The following is a 19,355-nucleotide window of genomic DNA, read 5'->3' as shown; positions in this document are numbered from 1 at the left end:
ACTTTCCATGGTGTTTGTGGTGGTTTTGAAGTAGTTGCAGATGGTCTGAAGTATTCCAGTGAAGAACTGGAATACTCTGGCATTGAGAAGATGAGGAGAGTCCTCCTCTGCTGGTAAGCACCTTTCAAGGAGCTAAAGGGAAAATGGGATTGTTGTCACAACAATGATTTAATAACTGCCACCATTAAAAAAATAAGTGAAGTAAGAATATTTCAATCTAGCAGTTACAGTAAACATACAACCTTTATTTGGATAACACTATAAACAGTACAGTAACAAGGGGGGAAATATTGCAATTGTGACCAGACGTGTGTGTTTGTGTTTGTGTGTGTGTGTGTGCGTGTGTGTGTGTATATATATTTACAGCCAGTGTGTCCAGTAAGTGATGACAGTGTGACAGGAAACCAACATGCATGGGAATCTGAAAGTGAAGCAGCTAAATGGAATTCAGCCTTCTTTCATTTTTGCATTTCCATACGTACTTTTTCTTCTGTGACATGTCAAATGTGAGGGAAAGAGGAAAAACTTCAGTGAAAAAGGCCCATAGTAGAGAGATTGACAATTAAATTCTCATATGTATACATGACAGTGGATCAAGAACACTGATTTTGCTCTGTGATTTTAAATGGAAATACATATTGCCTGCACAATATGCACAAATGTGAGATATGGATATGTCGTTTTTGCAAATATACAGTGTTGTTTATACACACACACACACACACACACACACACACACACACACACACACACGCACACACAAATCCAATCCCATTGGGGCAAGAAGCCAACATCACTTGATTACTTGAAGATGTCAAATCCTGTCACTAGAGGGCGAGCTCCACCAACAGATTCCCCTCTGCACAACCCCCCCCCCCCCCCCCCCCCCCCTACACACACACACACACACACTCACAATTTCCTGTTTTTCAGATGGTATGGGATTAAGATTTCACAAAACATGTTATTCTTCATGTCCTTAAACGGCTTTTGATTGCCACAAATACTTTTTAATCATCCAGGCACCTGAGTTATGTATATTTGACATGAACTGACCCAACATCAGTTTTAATAACTTGTCTTCGAGTATATGTACAGATTGTTATGCCACAGTCATGCTCATACCCACAGGGATTCTCATTTAGCCACACACACATTTCCTCCCTCCAGTGGTCCATAGACCTCCCTGACACCCCATTCTCCTCCCCCCCCCCCCCCCCTCTCTCTCTCTCTCTCTGTCTGGGCAGGTTGCCAGCTAACCCCCTCCCTCCCTCTCTCTACCTCCCTCCCTCTCTCCCTCTCTCTCTCTCTCTCTCTCTCTCTCTCTCTCTCTCTCTCTCTCTCTGTATTCTGTGCTCACAATGCTGCATTTACTAAAACAAGTGGCTTAGAAATGTGCAGTGATGCCGCTGTTCCCAGACCCCCCTCTCTGTGGTGGACTCGCTCTGTGAGGCGGCGGCACTCAGACGGCTCTGGAGGCAGAGCGGGGCAGGTTGACTGCCTAACATCACCTGTTTGGGATATCTAGAACAACAGAGGACAGAAAAGGAGGAGTCTGCGGAGAGCAGAGGACTATCTAACCCACCCCACCCTACTCTCATCTCATATGCACACACACAGGCACACTCTCCCCTCTTCCCTTGCTGCCTGTCTCCTCCACTCTCCGATGCTGCCTCTGTGGTGAACAGCAGGACACCCAGCTAAGCTGCATGGAGGCACAGGGAGGGGCAGAGAGCCCAGGTAAGAGCCATTTTCTATTCTTCCCTTTCTCTGTGCCACATCTTTTGTCACATTAGCGTGGTTGTTGCAGTGTCTCTGTCTCCTGAATTACTTGGATTCCCTGCCAGCTGTAAGTAAGTGTCTCTCTAAAACAGCATGGTCAAAGTGTTTATGATTGTATGGACACTTAATAAATGATGGGGCTGAATAATGTCTACCAGATGAGCTGGTTTAAACTATGTAATTACATTTGTCTGATTTAGTCACTAATATATGCTAGCTTTAAATTCAGCCATGCACCGGCATTTCCCTTTTCCCAGGATCCAGTTGTGGAGGGATCATTCCTACACTTAAGCTTCATGTTTGATCTGTTGCCGAGCAGTAAAGGTCATTTTATATTCACCAGAGTTCAGCCATGCAAAAGCTGGACTGATTAAATACAAATTGCAGTACAATAGTGGATGCATATGGCCTTTGTGTCAGGCCATCCAGAGAAGCCGGTGCTGTGTTGCAGCACTGCACAATGCCCCAGAGCCACTATTCAGCTGCTCATGTAAATAGGTTCATATACAGTGCAGGCCAAGTGTTGGAGGGTACCTAAGTCTTAAGATATGACAGATGATAACATTAGCTTTGACAAATGGAAACATATGTCCCATAATGTACAGAGTGAGGCAAAGCAGTGGCAGGCTAGTTTATTGGTCAGTATTTTACATTAGCTGCCTCTGAACCTACAGTGTACTCTACATTTAATGCTCTATGACTCTGTTGTACCTTGGAGTAAAACGATGTCTATGCAGCCGCTATGAGTTGCAGTTTCAGCAGATATCATGAGGATGTCTTTGTTCCAGTTGTCATTGTTTACAGACAGTATCTGAGCATGTTCATGCTGAGAGATGCCCAGGAAACATTGGGATATTCTTCATTCATTATGATGAGATTGAATTAGAGTGAACGTTATCATTATCATGATGTATGGCAGGACGCATGTGACTGTTCTAAACCTACAGCCACACATTAGCATTCCCAGCGCTACTCGAGGGGATTAGAATTAAATATTGCTGCGAAATCCAGCACCAAAACTGTTTGGAACAATAATTCTGGAGTCAACAGTTTCTTAATTCATTAACTGTGCACATTAATTTTCCATGACTGAAACGTGTATAGAAATGCTCGTTACAGAATATATTATTACTGTGAAATCAGAAGATGGAGTGCAAACATTAAGAACAATGACCTGGAGAACAGGGTGTTGAGAGACTGTTAATTCCTCCCGACGGAGCTACAAACATTGATTTATTGAACCGAGACACTGAGTTTGATTCAACTTCTGGCAAATGTACACTTCATCAGCTCATCCTCTCGCTCTCTCTCTCCGTTCCATCTGTCTGTCTGTCTGTCTGTCTGTCTGTCTGTCTGTCTGAAAACGCCACATTTCTGATAGCTGACTGCCCTTTTAGCAGCAGAATCTTCTCTTCCTGTTATTGTCTGTAACTTCTTCACAGCCGGTCTGACAGGTGGTGAGAGCTAGATCGGCCATCTGTGTGAACTTGTCCTCCTTTACGCGCAGAAAATACTCCAACTTTCTTGAAGGTTCTTTGGATAAACATCCTGACTGAGAGCCAGATTCATCTGGCACTAACATACTGAACATCAGGGCGTAAATGAGCACACAGAACAAGAGAACAGCAGGAAGCTACATCGCTTTAAATGTCTTGATATGTGGATCTGTGGTTTCAAACAGGAATAAAAATGTCTTTATGTGTCATGGAGGTTCAACATGTCCTTATAGAAAACAAGTAACTGATTTTTGTTTTAGTGCATAGTTACCCCTAAAGCCCACTCCTCTTCTGATGACATTTCACAAGCTGATTTTAGGATTAGTGGATAAGATTCAAGCTTGAATGGATGGATGATAAACTCCCACAAAGTAATGGTAGAAAGGTTGATTTCTACAGTGAGTGTTTGCCGAAGAAGGTGATGGAAGTGGAACCCAAAGCTGCCGTGAGATAGTCCAAATATTGAACAAACATTTCATTATAAAAGGAGAGGTAACTTTATAGTCTTTCCATTTCTGCGTCTCCTCGCAGGGGGAAATAAATCAATATCCATCAATAAACACCGCGCTGCTCAGGGTGAACGCAGAATCTATCATGTTCTGGCTCGGCTTTGGCTGTAACACACTTTTAATGTGAAATGAGAAATCCAACTGTCTAAGAGCATACTGCAAGTAGAAATAGCTTCACCGGCCATCTGGTGAAGTCCATCAGGAAGCTGCTACACTCCCACACTTTTTTACCCGCCATCTCCGAAGGCTATCAAAAAGCCCTATTGCTATTATTTTATGCTAAATGTTCATCCATACACATAGCCGTGTCATTTAATTATTTACATTGTGGATACATCCAGTGTATGATTTTATCCAACATGCTTGATTCGTTGATACGTCAGCTTCCTGCTGTTTGAAAACTGAGGTAGTTCACGTTGCAAGTCAGTTTTCTGGATTCTTTAAGGTAAACGTGCAGCACTTCTGTCCTTACCTCACTCATCTTTGAGCTGTGTCAAACAGACGGACATATATTAAGCATTTAAAGGGATGCTATTCCCTCTATTTTCAAACTTAATAAACTTGTTTTGTGCTATCTGAATGGATGTTTGAGATTGACAAAATCTGGAGTTTGTAGATTGTATCAATGTTGTAAAGAATATATTAGAGGAAAACAAATATTCAAGCATTACAATGCACATGTGATGCAGTGACCTGGGGGTTAATGTCAGGTTTGGACTTGGTAATTGCGTGGGAAAACACAATATTGATTATATAAGGCGGCGGCATGGCGGTGTGGTGGTTAGCAGGAAGAGGCAACCGTGCGGGTTCTCCGGCTTCCCACAGTCCTAAAACATGCAGGTTGATGGATGACTCTAAGTTGCCCGGCTCCAGCGACCCCATGACCCTGAATAGGGTAAGAAGTTACAGATGATGCGTGGATGGATGGATGGTTATATAGGGAGGATCATCACAGAACACAACTGAGACAATGCAGCCAGCATTGACTTCTTTCACTACTTCGGCTCTCTTAAGTGATTTCTTACCCTTCCTTACTCCAAGAGTCTGAAGGTTTTATTGCAATTTCTTGATGCCTGAAATTACTCAGGTTTAGATCTAGACCTGAGATCTACAGTAATGATATAGCCATTGTATAATATATCGTGTAATCTTGTATTAAACATCGAACTATGATCAATATCTGTTGCCTTGTCTGTGTGCCAATAGAGCCCAATAAAGATATCCAGAAGCTGCTGAAGCCCTCCAACTCAGGTGACCTATCCAAGGAGCTGTTTCACCACCCAGCAGGGGAGGAGGAGGAGGGGGGAGGCCTGTTAGGGCACACTGCTAGCCTGCTGCACATCACCGAGAAGAGACGTGAGTACCGGGGTAGGTGGGCAATTAGAAGGGGATGTTAACGGTTGAGTAGTGATTTTATTCAGAAACACTTTCTGTTATAGGACTTCGTAAATATCGATAGCAATGAATACATTACATGCTCTGACATTTAAAAAAAAAGGCAAGACGGTAAAAACCCTGTCCAATCAAAAAACTCGTCTGGAGAAAATAATTGGACGGCCTGCCTGTTTGTCAATGCGTACTTCCTGATTGTGTCAGTCTGCACTCGTTGGGCGTTTGGACTTTTACGGTTCGGCGATGCATTCAAAGTCAAAGTCTCTGTGGTTTTTCCAAATGACCTTCTCAACCTTTAAGAATGTGAAAGACTGATGAATATTCAGAGGTTGTACTATTACAGGCTGGTTCTAGGTGGAAATGCTTGGAGCAACATATCTGATCAATAGCAAGTGTCTACAAGGAAGGAGATGAGGATTGTGGGAAGAGGAGGGCAGAGGACGTCCTGTTTCTTAGTCTTATCACAATCCATCTATAACACATGTAACACCTGTATAAAATCTGTACTAAATACAGCAGTCCAGGTGTATCTTCTCTGATCTTTAAACCATTGAATGATCACAGACTATTTTAGACTGTCTGGTCCCACATAAACATGATTGCTGCTTGGTCTTGGGTAAAAGGACTCATTGTGCATCAGTCTCATACAGAGGCTTCCCTGTACGTGCCTGACTGAGCGCCCAGGGCACAGAGACAGATACTGGGGCTACGCGGGTGACAAGGCAACCTTTATCTGCTTCACTAACCAAACGCGTTTTCAGAGACGCAGCTCATCCAGGGGCTAATGTCTGTGTCTCCATGATTTAAGTTGACCCTCTGACTAAGCGTGCCACCTGGCGGGTCAGCTAATAGTCTGTTGCTATAAAGAGAAAGAAAAGACCTGATCCTGTGAAAACATCAACAAAGTGATCACCCCTCTTGTTACATTAATACCCCTATCATTGAGAGGTCAGGAAGCAGATTTAAAAAAAAATCCTGCTCTTTAGATTTCATGGCGATTACTCAATAAGGGTTTTGTCCACAAAGCCAGATTGTAGCTTCATCTTGAATGTCACATAAATAAATAATTCTCAAAAAGAGGACCACGGTTGCTTCTGAGTCATCTGAAACATTTATTTTTAGGAGCAAAGCAGCATAAAGGCAATATCCCAGAGAAGAGCAAGTTGTCAGTTGGTTTGTGACAACTCAACTGAATCACCAAAAAGAAAACACGCAGGTATTAGATGCACTGATGCATTAAAAAAACATAGAAAACTGCAGTGCGGATATATTTTTCCTTTTGTTATTGCTATTGGGTGGATGGAATAGAAGATTAAAAATGTATGGTGACTCCTGTGAAGTAGTCTGCTTGTATTGATGTTTAATAGCAGGCCAGATTTTAATGGGGAGAACAGAGGAATATGAGATTAAAACACTTAACTTAGACCACACGTGTTCAGCTAAGGACAGTTTCAGTTGTGATGGACCTTGTTGTGTGTGCGTTCTCTTTGTTATAAATCACAGCTTATTTGCCTGTCAGCTGTTGATTAGCAAACAATAAGACAGAAGATAAAGACGAAACTCTTGCAACAGAATATATTGTGAATAGAGCATGTTTTTGTGTGGCACTGCTTGTTTAATATACTGTCTAAATGCCTTAGCCTTTCTCAATCAATCATGTTCACTCCATGAGAGCCCAGCCATCATTACGAGCTGCTCAGGCTTGACGGATGACCTCAGACATGATGAGCCAGTCGAGAGGGAAGGGAATGTACAGATCCAGCATGCATGGCACATCCCCTCTCCCTCATCCCTTCGCCCAAATGTGAACCCCTCCCTCTCACCCATCCTCCCCATCCTTTGTTCGCTTGGCTCCATCTGAACCTCTCTACATGCTGAGAGAGGAAAAGAGAAAGAAAACCTGTTTTATAGAACATCAAAATGACAGCATGCAAACAATGATTTGTCTTACTGTGATATTCTGAATGAAAGGAAACATCAATTTACTTTTCAGTGAAATTGAAGGGACCTTCATTTCAGACACATTAACTTTGAAGTCATGAATGTATGGAGTGTGAGATTAAGGGTGTGCTGAAAAAATCAAACATGGAGAAGGAGTTGAAACGGATGAATTAAAGAGCCACCAGGCGGTTTGCTTCCTGCAAGAAAAGGCAGTGGTCTTTTACATCATCCGTCTGCTATGGGCACAATAAGTCCTTTTTTTTTGTCTCAGTATTGTCAGTCATCCGCAGTGGTGTCTCAAAGCTCCCCTGATTGGCTTTGGATGGAGGCAGAGCGTCTGCCTCGGAGAGAAAACGCACTGATCAATTATTCAAGGGGAAAAGGGTGTGGGAGAGCAAAAATGATGGGGAAGAGAAGGTTAAAAAAACAAGTCCAGAAGGGGAATAACCTTGACGCCAATTGAAAATAATGGCAGTAAATTATGCAGGGAGTGTTTTGTTTTACATAATGCCTTCCTTTATTTACTTTGTCTCTCCTTCCTCCCCCTTTTATTCTTTTAACATCTACCTTCTGCTTCATCTATCCCTCTTGTCCCATCATCCTCCTCCACAGTTTTCAGTTTTTTCAGTCAACTGTTTTCACTCTTCCTGAAAAGGGGGTCACAAAGATAGATAGCTGTCAGCAGCACCTTCCAGCCAGAGGGAAGCAGTCAAATATACTTACAAACGCAGTCGAGAAGCAAGTGAAGGAGAAATATTTGGGATTGCTTTCACCTTGTGAGTCTGTGTGGGAGTTGGCAGGTGAATTTGTCTCCTTGAAAACGTAAAAAACTGCAGCTAAAAAGTTTAATAGAGATGGGTTTGTGTGGGTAGAGGGGCCATTGTCTACTTTTTGCCCCGCCCCAATGTGGTGTTGTGGCTGGCCTGATGCCGTTGCAAGATGGTGTTTATTTACTGATTTGCTTTAAAACGTGTGTCCTCAGATTTTAAAATCAGATTGTGTTTTAACGTGATATTAAAAGTGTCATATCAGTATAGAAGTGAACGTGTTTCATTGATATTTCTAATTTGTAACAAATAGAGGAACAAAAAGATGGGGACTCGAATGGAACCCTGGGGGATCCCCCCATGTGATTATTGGAATGGAAGATGAGAAATCACTAGTTTTAAGGGAATAAGTTTTATTGTTAAGGTTCATTCTAAAAGGTTTCAAATAACACTGTTGACTCTTTTCCTCTCTTTCTTGCATATACATGCTTTGTCCCTATTTCACTCTTTTTGTGGACAGTACAATTTCTAATATTTTCCCACATGGTCACTGGCTTTATATTTGTGAATGTCATATCTTGCCCGGTCATGACTGGTATGCGAGCCAGTCCTCGTTATGAATATGACAGTAAAACTTGATAAGGCACATCTGGAGTAAAGCATAAGGTTTGGGGTGAAATAAAGGACAGGCAAGGACAAGGTAGACCGTGCAAACTGCAACATCTTTACATTTCCCTTTCTCATTTATTATTTGTATTCTCTCATAGTCACGGCTTCATTATTTTTCATTCCACGGGTCTCCTGGTATTTCTGCTGTTGTTGAGTATATCTGAAACACTTAACAATGACCAGCCGGTGCTTCAGCATGATAATCAGTCTTCTTTAAATCAGTAGCTGCTAGAGAACGATGCAGCGAGTGAGATGAAGAAGCAGCAGGAGAATGGGTTTTGCCTGTTTGTCTCGAAGCATCTGTCTTAAACAGTCTGGAAAACAGCAGGCAAACAACATGGCATAATAACAGCTCTCCTCATCGTTTTTACACAACGTCACGCCCACAAACAACCAGGCAAATGTTTCATTCCGACTTGACGTTGCATGGCAGGCAGGCATCCACTGATTCACAAGGAAATACAAACTCACCTCCACCTTCCTCTCCGAGCATCGTTCTCACTGTGATAGATTAGTTCACCACTATTACACAGAGATGGTTGGTATCATGAGCGATGCTGAGACAAGCAGATGTCTTTGAATAAATTTCACCTTACATACATCACATTAAAATGCATTCTTTGAGGCGGCCTTATTGGAATGCTGAGCCTGGCGCGTTAATGCACGCAGCATGTGAGTTTGACCCTGTTGTGTGCAGCCGTGGTGACTCCAGCCTGCTGAGGAATGTGAACAGGTGCAGCAAGAACAGGGGAATATGGATATCACAATGCGTTAAAAGATGTGACTATTTTTGTGTCCTCTGACTGCAGCTTGTTTCATTTCTTCAGTGACTTCCTGCACAGAAACAGTAGAGAACTTTCGCTTTCCAGGAGATGTGCAGATACAAATTGAATAAAGGAGTAAAAACATTCTTTGTTGAAGTAGATGTTTACAGTAATACTGCAGGAGCAAACTGTCCATCTGATTATGAGCACAATGGAGATTCAAGAATGTTACATGGAGGGCTGCTCTGTGTGGGGAATGTAAAAAGTCTATCCCCCACTTCTTTTTGAAGACCCACTTTTCTTCTGCACCGCCAGAGTAAAAGCATGCTGTTCTCTCCCTCTGCCTCATAGAACCACTGAGCAGTGTGTCCTCTCTGGAGGTGCACTTTGACCTCCTGGATTTGACTGAGCTGACTGACATGTCCGACCAGGAACTGGCAGAAGTTTTTGCTGACTCGGATGAGGAGAACCACAACGAGTCCCCAGCAGGTAAGACTGCTAAAATGAAATGCACAGTATAAGTGCTTACAACTAACATAAATAATAAGAGAATAAAGAGAGGGGGAATGTCTTTGGAAAAACAGATCTGCTTTTCATTTTAATGTGTGCAAATGTGAGCTAAGCTTTAGTTTAGAAAAGCTTGGATTTGTCAGTGTGTCATATCATTTGATTGGCTAGGAAATTAAATTTCCTGAACTCAGTGACTTTAGGAGCCTGCCAAAGGAAACATTAAACTCTAATTCTGAGTGTGGTATTACTCAGTGACCTGTGGAGGAGAGAGTTTCACGTCATTATGGCTCAGCAGGGTCCTCAAAGAGCCTGCTGAGCCATAATGATTAGAAATGCCACGTAACTCCTTTCAGGGACTCATCAAAAACATATTTCACAATATCTGGAATAAACATACTTGAAAGGATAAACTTCTCATTTTACATGGTCTCCGTTTGATTCTTATACACAGGTTTGTTGAGATTCTTGCAAATTGGAATTTAGAATCACAAGAAAACAGGAAAGCAGGAATGAAGGGAACAATGAGCCTCAAACATAATTGTATATTACAGCCTGCATGTGTGTCATCGTAGCAGGTACCGTACAGCAAAAAGGCCACTTCTTTCCCCCGATTTGCACAAGGAAGCACATAATCTTTCCCATGTTTTATTTATGACCTGCGAGCCTCATTGTGAATGCGGACAGTGAACTCTCTCTCCTCCTCTGACACTCCTGCCTCTCGTTATTCACTCAGGCTTTCATGCCAGCTCAAGATTTAAAGATCCACCGCCACCGTTTCCCCAAACTTCTTTTCTGGGAACCCAAAATGACAAGCCATGTGACCCAATTCACAAAGGGATGTATTTATAAACTGTGAGAAGAGTGAATGTGTGTTTATATTATCATGATCAGAAAAACCAGCCATTTAGAAGAGACATGCATTTGATATATCATAACTTTGTTTAATGCATTAGTTAAGTTTAGATGGATCAAATAAATGCATTTAGGTATAAATAACAGGATGTTTCATTCTTTCGTTTTCCTCTCATCAGTAAAACAAACCCAATGCCTTTCATATACAGTAGACATATATAGGCTGCAATTATCAGAACAATAAAAACACAAATATTATATATTTTGTGTATGATCTAATGTTTACGACGGCGTATTAGGGCCACTGTCATAAAAAAAGTGGCCCATTTGCTAGTTTTAAGGTGGCAAATTTGCGACTTTAAAACTAGCAAATTTTCTAGTTTATTAAGATGCTAACAACCGGCATTTATGCTAGCTAACTTCCCATGAATGTCGCTTTTTTAACCAACAATAACCATCAACAGCCATCACCCTAAGGACCTTAGCAAAATGTTGTCACACGTTGGGATGGATTAATAAGAAAGATAAAAGCGACATTCATGGGAAGTTAGCTAGCATAAATGCCAGTTGTTAGCATTGTAATAAACTAGCAAATTTGCCACTTTAAAACTAGCAAATTTGCCACTTTTTTCTGAGAATATTGCCCGCCTCTCTCGGCTCCGTTTTTTCCCCCTTACAGTGGCCCTAATACGCTGTCATAAATGTTCAAACATCACATTTTTCTTGATAAAAATTCAGCCTTTTAGTTGTGATAATGTCATCGACTAGGGGTCTAAGTATCCCATACTTTGGGTGAGAATTCGCAATAGGTTCCAAACAGATATTTATTTGGTTGACAGTGACTTAAAGATAACCTAATGGTGAACTTCACTCTTTCAATCCACTCCGCAGTACGAAACAACAGATTTTCAAACGTTTTAAATCAAGGTTTTCCTCCTTTTTTCCACATTACTCTTATTTTCTTATTTCTTATATCATCTCCTTCTTAATGATGGACTTCATCTACAGCAGCAGCGTTGTCTCCCTTCCTTCTCTTTTCTTTTTATTACTCATGTTCCATATCATGCCACAGCTTGTTAAGTGTGACTAATGGTCCCAAAGGGCCATCTGTGCTATGCTGCTGTCTGCAGGTCCACAGCCAATTATTTAAATTAAAGTGGTGCATTTATGTTTCTTCGTAAAATCGTATGCATGTTTTGAGTGTGGAGTACTAAAAACATGATTCCAGTTTATTACATACACTGAGAGGATTCTTAATTAAGGCTTAACCTGTTTATTTCTAACTGCTGAAGACAGCTTTATTGTTTTCATTGGATATGAGTTATTGATTGGATGCTGCAGCTGATCTGACACATCTCAACATCAGGAGTTTCAAACCGGAGTGATCACAGACTCAACTCATGTATCACTCCAAGATTTACGTTTTGTTTAACACCTGCGTTAATTATAGGTCGGAACAACAGAAGGACAACAAATAACTATAACAAATATGTTTCTTTTCATGATCTTTTATTTCCTCCTTTACCTTTTAATTCAATTTCAGTCAGAGAGAGAAATCTCTGTCAGCAAGAAACACTTTTCACATCATTTATCGTCATTTCCATGCAGTCAAGCAGCTGGGTTATGAGTTACAAAATAATATTTCTCCAATTTCGAGTCATCAATGAACCTAACCTGCATGTCTCTGGATGTGGAAGGAAGTCGGAGTACTGCTGACCCGGGAACAGAGGATGCAGTTCACTGAGTCACAGGCCACAGCTGCATTTCAGTATCCAGGTGCAGGAGATGCAGCAGCCAAGAGGCTTTCAGTCCAAGGCCTCACATCCGCAGCTCTGCTTTCTGCTAATCAAGACGAATCCTGCTGTCAGGAGACGTACGGCCGTATACATAGTTATCATGTTAAATATATCACGTACACAGAGGAAAAACAAACATCCCAACAATGATTGAATGTTAGCACATTCAGAATTACATATTCAGATGATTATTACTCACTGTGAGCAGGGTGTGTCAGTCACTCTTGAATCTGTGAATAAAAATAGATCTGAGAATGTCTTCTTCCTCGTAGAGCGTCTTTAACCTTTTGACGTGAGAGGCTGCTTCATGCAGAGCATTCCTTTAACTTGCTTCCAAAAATCGCTCACTTGTACCTGTGAGCTGTTTCTGTCTCTCGCTCACCACAGACACCTTCACCTTCTGTGTCTGATCCTTCATTCCCAGTCTCTTCCTCCACGTCTGCCCGAGATACAGGAATAATAACTATCTCAGATGCAGCCATCAAGATTGCTGTTAAAAGCCTTTTTGCATATGGTTTCAATGATGTACAGAAATTAATTTGATCACGCAAGATATAAAAAACAGCTGCTTCTACGTAATGCTTTCACATATTATTGCAATTGCATGGAGTGTTGGTGCTGTGAGTCATTTTGGATAAAAGTGTCACGCAAACAACGTGCTGAGTCATTGCACCGTCACACGCCATATCTAACTAAAAATCTAACATTCTTAATAAGAGACACTTTTCAGCGTGATCGTCTCAACCAGCTAAATCCCACACGAACAAAGATATTCTATTGTCCCACACAGATGCTCACACTCATATGACAATGACTGTGTGTGTGTGTATGTGTGTGTGTGTGTGTGAGAGAGAGAGAGACAGAGAGAGAGAGAGAGAGAGAGAGAGAGAGAGAGAGAGAGAGAGAGAGAGAGAGAGAGAGAGAGAATGCAAACCGAGACTGATCACACGAAGCTCAGCTGTGAGGACCAGCTGTTCTGTTGCATCTGGATTCCTTAAGGCAGGAACACACCGGCCCAACACCGGCCCAACACCTCCCTTATTATTCAGCCATGTCAAAAAAAAAAAAAACTTTTAAGGAGTAAGAGGTTTATTCGTCCATAAAGTCATCAGTGAGTTTATTGTGGGGGAGAAAGAGAAATATTTGATTTAACTCATCTGTGTTAGATTGCAAACGTGAGCTCTGTGAGCTTTAGTCTGGGAAACTGTGTGTTGAGGGCCTGTCGGGGGTTGAAGGAGAGGTTAAAGGAAGAGGAGATGAGTGAGCGAGTTCATGCTAAAAGTAGGTTCTTCTTAAATAATTCACTTTTCCCTGCTGAAAACAAGGCCTGGTCCTTCAAAGCCATTTAAGCTGTACTCTTCATCTGAATTACCACACTGGTACATTATTTATAGACGCGCCTGCTTTGTTTTCTTTATTCTGCTGTCCGTTCATGTTCCTCTCTCTCACTTTCAGCTTTTTGACAGTTTATAGTATTTAGACTACAGTTTTCATGAGCAGTTCAACAACATACTTCATTTTTTTATCCTTCCAGAGCAGCTCTAGAGGGTTTTAACATTGCAGACAATGACCTATTGTGTTTCTGTCTGGTTTATTTATTTCTTTTTTCATGTTCATTAGTTGTGTTTTTATCCATTCGTAGTTTGTTAACCAGACGGTGTTTCAAGAGTGTCCCATCTCTCCCAACACCTCACTGGAATAACAACGCTATAACAGACAGAACAACGGAGCACGCCCACTCAGTGACGCCGATGCAGGTGTTTGTTTCCGCTGTCACACACCTGCAGTGATGTCACCGCTTGTGTTGTAGCATCAGCAGGCGGTGCAGCAGCAGCAGCAGCTTTTTGTCTTGGGTCATTCAGAGGTTATTTATCCATTTATCATTATGAAGCACAGTAAAACCACTTTTTATGAAAGCTATAAAAGGTGCCTGCGGGGTCGTTTCGGACTTTTAAACATTACTCATTGTTATCTTTGAAAAATATTTAAAACACGGAATGACGGAGAGAATTAGCATGCACGAATAAAATTAGTTGTTTCAACGAGAAGGGGTATTTTCACACAGCGTGCATGTAAATGTGCACATATTAACACTCATGTTACAGTTGTTTTTCTTGTGCCTTCACACGTTTTCTGTAGAAAAACATTAAGTTATACAGCAACACTGACTGAACAATCTGATGGCTGCTAGCCAGAAGGAATACAGTGGAGTGCCTCACAGCTCAAGCTATGTGTGACTGCACGAGAGTTAGAGAGAGAAAAGGGTTATGTATGTGTTGGGGAGGTATGTAATTACTGAGATATGCAAAAATTCATTTATTTTCCTGAATTTGTGTTCATCAGTCCTTTAATTCGATGTCAGGTCAAAAACAGGTCAATATAAATCAACATAAGCACATAAAAGCAACAGGCAGTCGATCAGCTGGTGCTCATGAGGCTTTCTACAGCCTTCATGCTGCTGAAGAGGTTGTTGTCGAAGAGGTCATTAAAATCCAGTGAAGACGCCCATCAATCCTCTGAGATCAATACCTCTTTACCTCTCCCCCCCCCCCCCCCCCCCCCCCCTCTCTCTCTCTCTAATGTGTGTTTGGATGTTGCTTTTGGGAGGAACATAAGCCAGGTACTGAGTATGACCTTCCCTTAAGAGACCTAGCATCTGCTGGCAGAGCAAGTCGGTCAGTCTTTCCCCTGATGCCTCTTTGTCCTTGTGACAGGCTGGACATCGCCACCATGTGGTGTAAAGCAAGAATCCACAAAGCTGGAAAGAAACATCTTTGCATGCCGTAATAATAAAAAGCAAAAGGTATAAGATGACCAAGCAGCTTTTTTCCCGTTATGCTCTTGAGATGCATCAAACAGTTTCTTATCCCATCTCAGCTGGTCATGATTTCACTCTCACATATAAGAATGCTTAACATTGTAATCAATGTGTTATCTTGAACAACCTGTGCCTGTCTAGAGCCTGTATACTATAGCTTGTAATGTCTGGGAGGGAAGTAAGCAGCAACTATATATTGTGAGGCCATTTCAACTGTTCTCAAACAGGCTTTAAGCAGGCGTAGATCTAAGTATATTCATAATTGCACCTTCCTTTTTGAGTTGTGTGAACCATGACAGGGTGCAGAGGGACTTCCATATGTCTAGGTGCCAGGACTCTGCATTCCTGTTGGTAACAAGCTGTGGTGTGTTCCCAGGTTCCCACCAGCCTGTGCTGCCCAGAGGCGGCTACATGCGCTCCCCCTCGTGGACACGCTGCAGCAGAGTGGAGCCCCCCCGAGAGAGGAAGCACCACAGCGACTCGGACACCGCAGAGCCCTTAATGAAGCTGGAGAGGGCGAAGCAGCCGTGACATCGGACGTGAAGCAGCCCGACCGCAGAGAGAGAGAGAGAGAGAGAGAGAGAGAGAAAACCCAGAGCCAGACGGGAACACAAAGCGGACCAAGAGGCCCAGATCTGCCACTGTGCACTCACATAAGCATTGGTGCTGACGAGTTCAGGTTGAACTCTGGACAACTATAGCTCTGTGCTCTAAAGATGTTGAGATGTGCAGTATACACTCGTCTCTCCTCTCTTTCTCTCTCTTCCACACACACACACACAAACACACAGAATCATTGTGTTTTTCATGTAAGGGGCTCTGAATGCACTCGGGGCTTTGTTTTTGGACAGACAGGGTATGAGATCAGCAGAATAACGGCACCTCCATCCTGACAGCCTCTCAGGAATCACATGGTGGTGAGATTGGTTCCTAAATTATGTCCACAGACCTTCCAAGTGATATCATTTGAAACATAAATCAATAGAGCTGTTGAAAATAATATATCACACTGAGATTATTACTTCATGTGTTGGCTTGAAAATGTGACAGGGTTTCCTGGAATTAAGGCAACCTTCCGGCCACTCTCTCTCCATCTCAATGAAGATTGTGTGTTATTGTAATCGCCTAAACAAGAATGTTTGCACTTTTCTCACTGAATTGTATTTACAGTGCCCCCCCCCCCCCCCCCCTCCCCCCAGAATTATTGGCATTTGGTGCAGGCACAAAGATAAACAGACCAAGTAGCAGGCTATATGCAATACACTTTTCCATAATCACATTTTCCGATTTCTTTATTATTTTTAAAAATGATGGTTGCCAGAGTTGCTGTTGCTAAGTATTTAGTTGAGTGATTAGAGTTGGTTATTCAAAGTTGGTAGATGCATTATGGGTGATATATGAAGCAATCAGAGAGGAAGGGAGACGTTGTCCGACGGACTGATGTTTGCATGGATGCCAAAAACACAACAAAGTGCCAACAATTTTGTAATCATCTTTAAAAAGGAAAATTCAACTCATGATGCAATATTTCATATATTTCTAAGAAAAGGTTATAGCTGATTACTTGATTTATTTATCTCATGTTTAGCTTGTTTTTACCAGGAGTGCCAATAATTCTGAATGCTGTGACACGATGAATCAAAAGTGACACTGGGATGAGAGAAGAATAAAGGTCTTGAAAAAATACATTTCATCATGTCATTTATTAACCACACTTTAGAAATGCAGCCTCAGTCTAATTTACACTATAAAAATGGGATTTTGGCTGAGTGTTGTTGGGCGAGCTTGTGATTCACAACAGACTGATGGGTTACACTTTGGTGTCCCCTTTATGAGCTCACTTCATATCGAAATTTATTTTAAAAAGGCTTAGTCTCATAAAAAGTGTGCACTGCAGAAGAAAAAGACATTTCTCAATCTCTGAGTACGCATACATGCACTCACTTTGCCCCATCCCAATTTGCATTTATGTGAATTTGATATAAATCAGCCAGAATAATAAACCAGTACAACCATGGCTTAGATCCATTGCAAAATACGGTGTAAAAGGTTGTCACGTGTTTTGTATAAGATTGTAGATTGTGTTGTAACACTGTTAAAACAGGTTTTTAGGAATTATATATAAAACAGAAACTATGCAAAAAGCTGGGCTGATAAAAACAAGATCAAATATTGGGAATAAAAATATACAGTACAGTAAGTGATGGTAACGTTTGAGCCACAGCAGTCTCACATTTAATTTATCGTCACATCAAACATGTACAAAGAAATATTCATGAAGCAAGAACAAGAACAGTGCATTGTCAAGCAGGCACACAAATATACACACAATATATTTCATTTTCATTGATACACAACCAGCCAAACCATAATTTGACAAAAATGGTTCAGTGTCAAGCTGGTTGTTAACCATCTATTAAAAAAAAACGTTAAAAGGGGGCCCAGACTGCTCATACAGCAAGGCATTTACTTCAAGTATGTCTTACATGTATAATATTAAAATATGAAACCAGCACAGGAGCTACTGGCTTAACCACTAAGACACCATTAACATGATAATAGTGTGAAGCCAACTGTTGTAATGGTTAATGGGTAATTCAAATACAAGAAATGAGAATGCTACATGAATACTTATCTGACTTGGATTTCTTGGAAAACATTCAAACACGAGCCGAATCTGACAGAAATTATGATTTTCCTGAATAACAGCAATTTGTTGTTAGTTAATGCTGGAGGAGGGTTTGAAAAGATTGAGCCAGAGAAGGTCAGAGAAGGTCACACAGCCATGAAAAAGCAGATCGATGCTTTCACTGTGAGCCCTTAGCCTAATCCTGGATGTTATTGGATATGATTATTAAAGCATAACCAGACTGTAGTGTGAGTGTTTTTATTAGTTACCCAAAGGATAATATATTAAGAGGCAGTTGAGAATACGGAGACTGTGAGGTAGCGAAGAGTGTGTGGGATCCTTATATTTAATCTTTACTCGGCTCAGTTGTTCTCCGTTCTTAAAGTCATGAGAATGTCTATTTAACTCTTACTGTGGGACCCTGAGGACAAGAGAATAAACTACAGTACATGTGATCCAATAGCATTTGTAATATCAGTCATACGCTGGAAGACAACAATGGTTATGAGAGTGTATAAGTGAAGGCACAACGTCACAGAAATATAACAATGTGTTCATTGTACGGCGTGAAGAAAGACTTCTTACAGTCAAAAATACACACAACGTACCTTTAACATCTTAAATCTAAACATGAGAGACAGAGAAGAAGCTGCTTTCGCCACACATTTAAAATATCCAGCTCTCGAGTCGTGGCTGAGACGCATTCTTATTAGATTTATAGATTCACGGTCGGATAAGGCCTCGGAATAAAACTCATCTCACATGATATCAGTACAGTGTGTAACGGACCAAAACCCATAACTAATGCACCACATGATGGCAACATATTCTGAATGCTGATAAACGACTGCAGATGATTCTGCGGTTTGTTTGTCTGTGTCATTGCACTGTAGGACTGCATGAGAGCGAGGAAGGAAGGCACTTCCAAGGAAGTCTCAAACTGCACTTTTTACTTTAAAAAATGTAAGTAACTTCAACCAGAATATAAAAGCTACAATTTTAAAAACCGGCCAAATCTCAGCCGTTTGAGTGTGCAACACATCCTCGCCCTTCCCTTTTCAGCTGTCTGGTGTAATATTCACCTGCAGGCTGTGCGTCCAGCTACAGGTAAAGGGCTGACTTGTTTTGTTGTTTTTCCTCCCCTTTGCTCTGGTTGCAGTTCTTTAGCCCTTTGGGTCGGGGGGCGTCCTCTTCTTCCAGCCCTTCAACAAACTCCTCATACGATGACTTCTCTTGAAAGGGACGAGTTCCTAGCAGCTCCACCATGTCAGCTTTGTCTAGAATCTCCTTTTCTAGAAGACGCTTTGCCACCTGCAACACATGAGCAATAATAGGAAACAAACAATGGCTCACTCCATCAGCTACTACTGTTAACAGATCAGTAGGTACAACTCTTAGACTAGTACTCTAAGTGCTAGTAGAAGTAATAG

General features: G+C 41.5%; 2 protein-coding genes across 4 annotated transcripts in view; one reads left to right on the top strand and one right to left on the bottom strand.

Moving 5' to 3' along the window:
- LOC311017370 (mitochondrial inner membrane m-AAA protease component AFG3L1-like) overlaps positions 1-19,355 on the bottom strand; it is a 169,943-nt gene that overhangs the window by 143,807 nt on the left and 6,781 nt on the right. The window contains exon 17 of one of the 2 annotated variants that reach the window (XR_014597626.1): positions 17,093-19,236. Coding sequence is in view for 1 of the 2 variants with exons in the window: in XM_084015652.1 (XP_083871778.1) it covers positions 19,027-19,236 (210 nt within the window). In the remaining variant the exon portion in view is untranslated. Of the gene's footprint in view, positions 1-16,347; positions 19,237-19,355 lie in introns of those variants that run through there. The other variant, XM_084015652.1, reaches the window with a different exon arrangement.
- Positions 1,389-16,982, top strand: dbndd1 (dysbindin domain containing 1). 2 transcript variants are annotated; one of them, XM_084015681.1, is made up of 4 exons: positions 1,389-1,740; positions 4,994-5,143; positions 9,672-9,809; positions 15,673-16,982. In XM_084015681.1, the coding sequence occupies exons 1-4, from the start codon at positions 1,710-1,712 to the stop codon at positions 15,825-15,827; spliced, it is 474 nt and encodes a 157-aa protein (XP_083871807.1). In that variant the 5' UTR covers positions 1,389-1,709; the 3' UTR covers positions 15,828-16,982. The 2 variants fall into 2 exon arrangements, with proteins under 2 accessions (XP_083871807.1, XP_083871806.1); XM_084015680.1 differs by having other exon boundaries at positions 4,994-5,155.

The sequence above is a fragment of the Eutrigla gurnardus genome (assembly GCF_963514095.1).
Source record: "Eutrigla gurnardus genome assembly, chromosome: 1".
NCBI lineage: Eukaryota > Metazoa > Chordata > Actinopteri > Perciformes > Triglidae > Eutrigla > Eutrigla gurnardus.
This window is presented reverse-complemented; position numbering and strand designations above follow the sequence as displayed.

Bases quoted from the DNA above. Each gene is read 5' to 3' on its own strand.
- dbndd1 (XM_084015680.1), top strand. From the start codon at position 1,710: ATGGAGGCACAGGGAGGGGCAGAGAGCCCAG. The intron at 1,741-4,993 runs GTAAGAGCCATT...GTGTGCCAATAG, and splicing joins GGGAGGGGCAGAGAGCCCAG to AGCCCAATAAAGATATCCAG. The intron at 5,156-9,671 runs GTAGGTGGGCAA...TCTGCCTCATAG, and splicing joins GAAGAGACGTGAGTACCGGG to AACCACTGAGCAGTGTGTCC.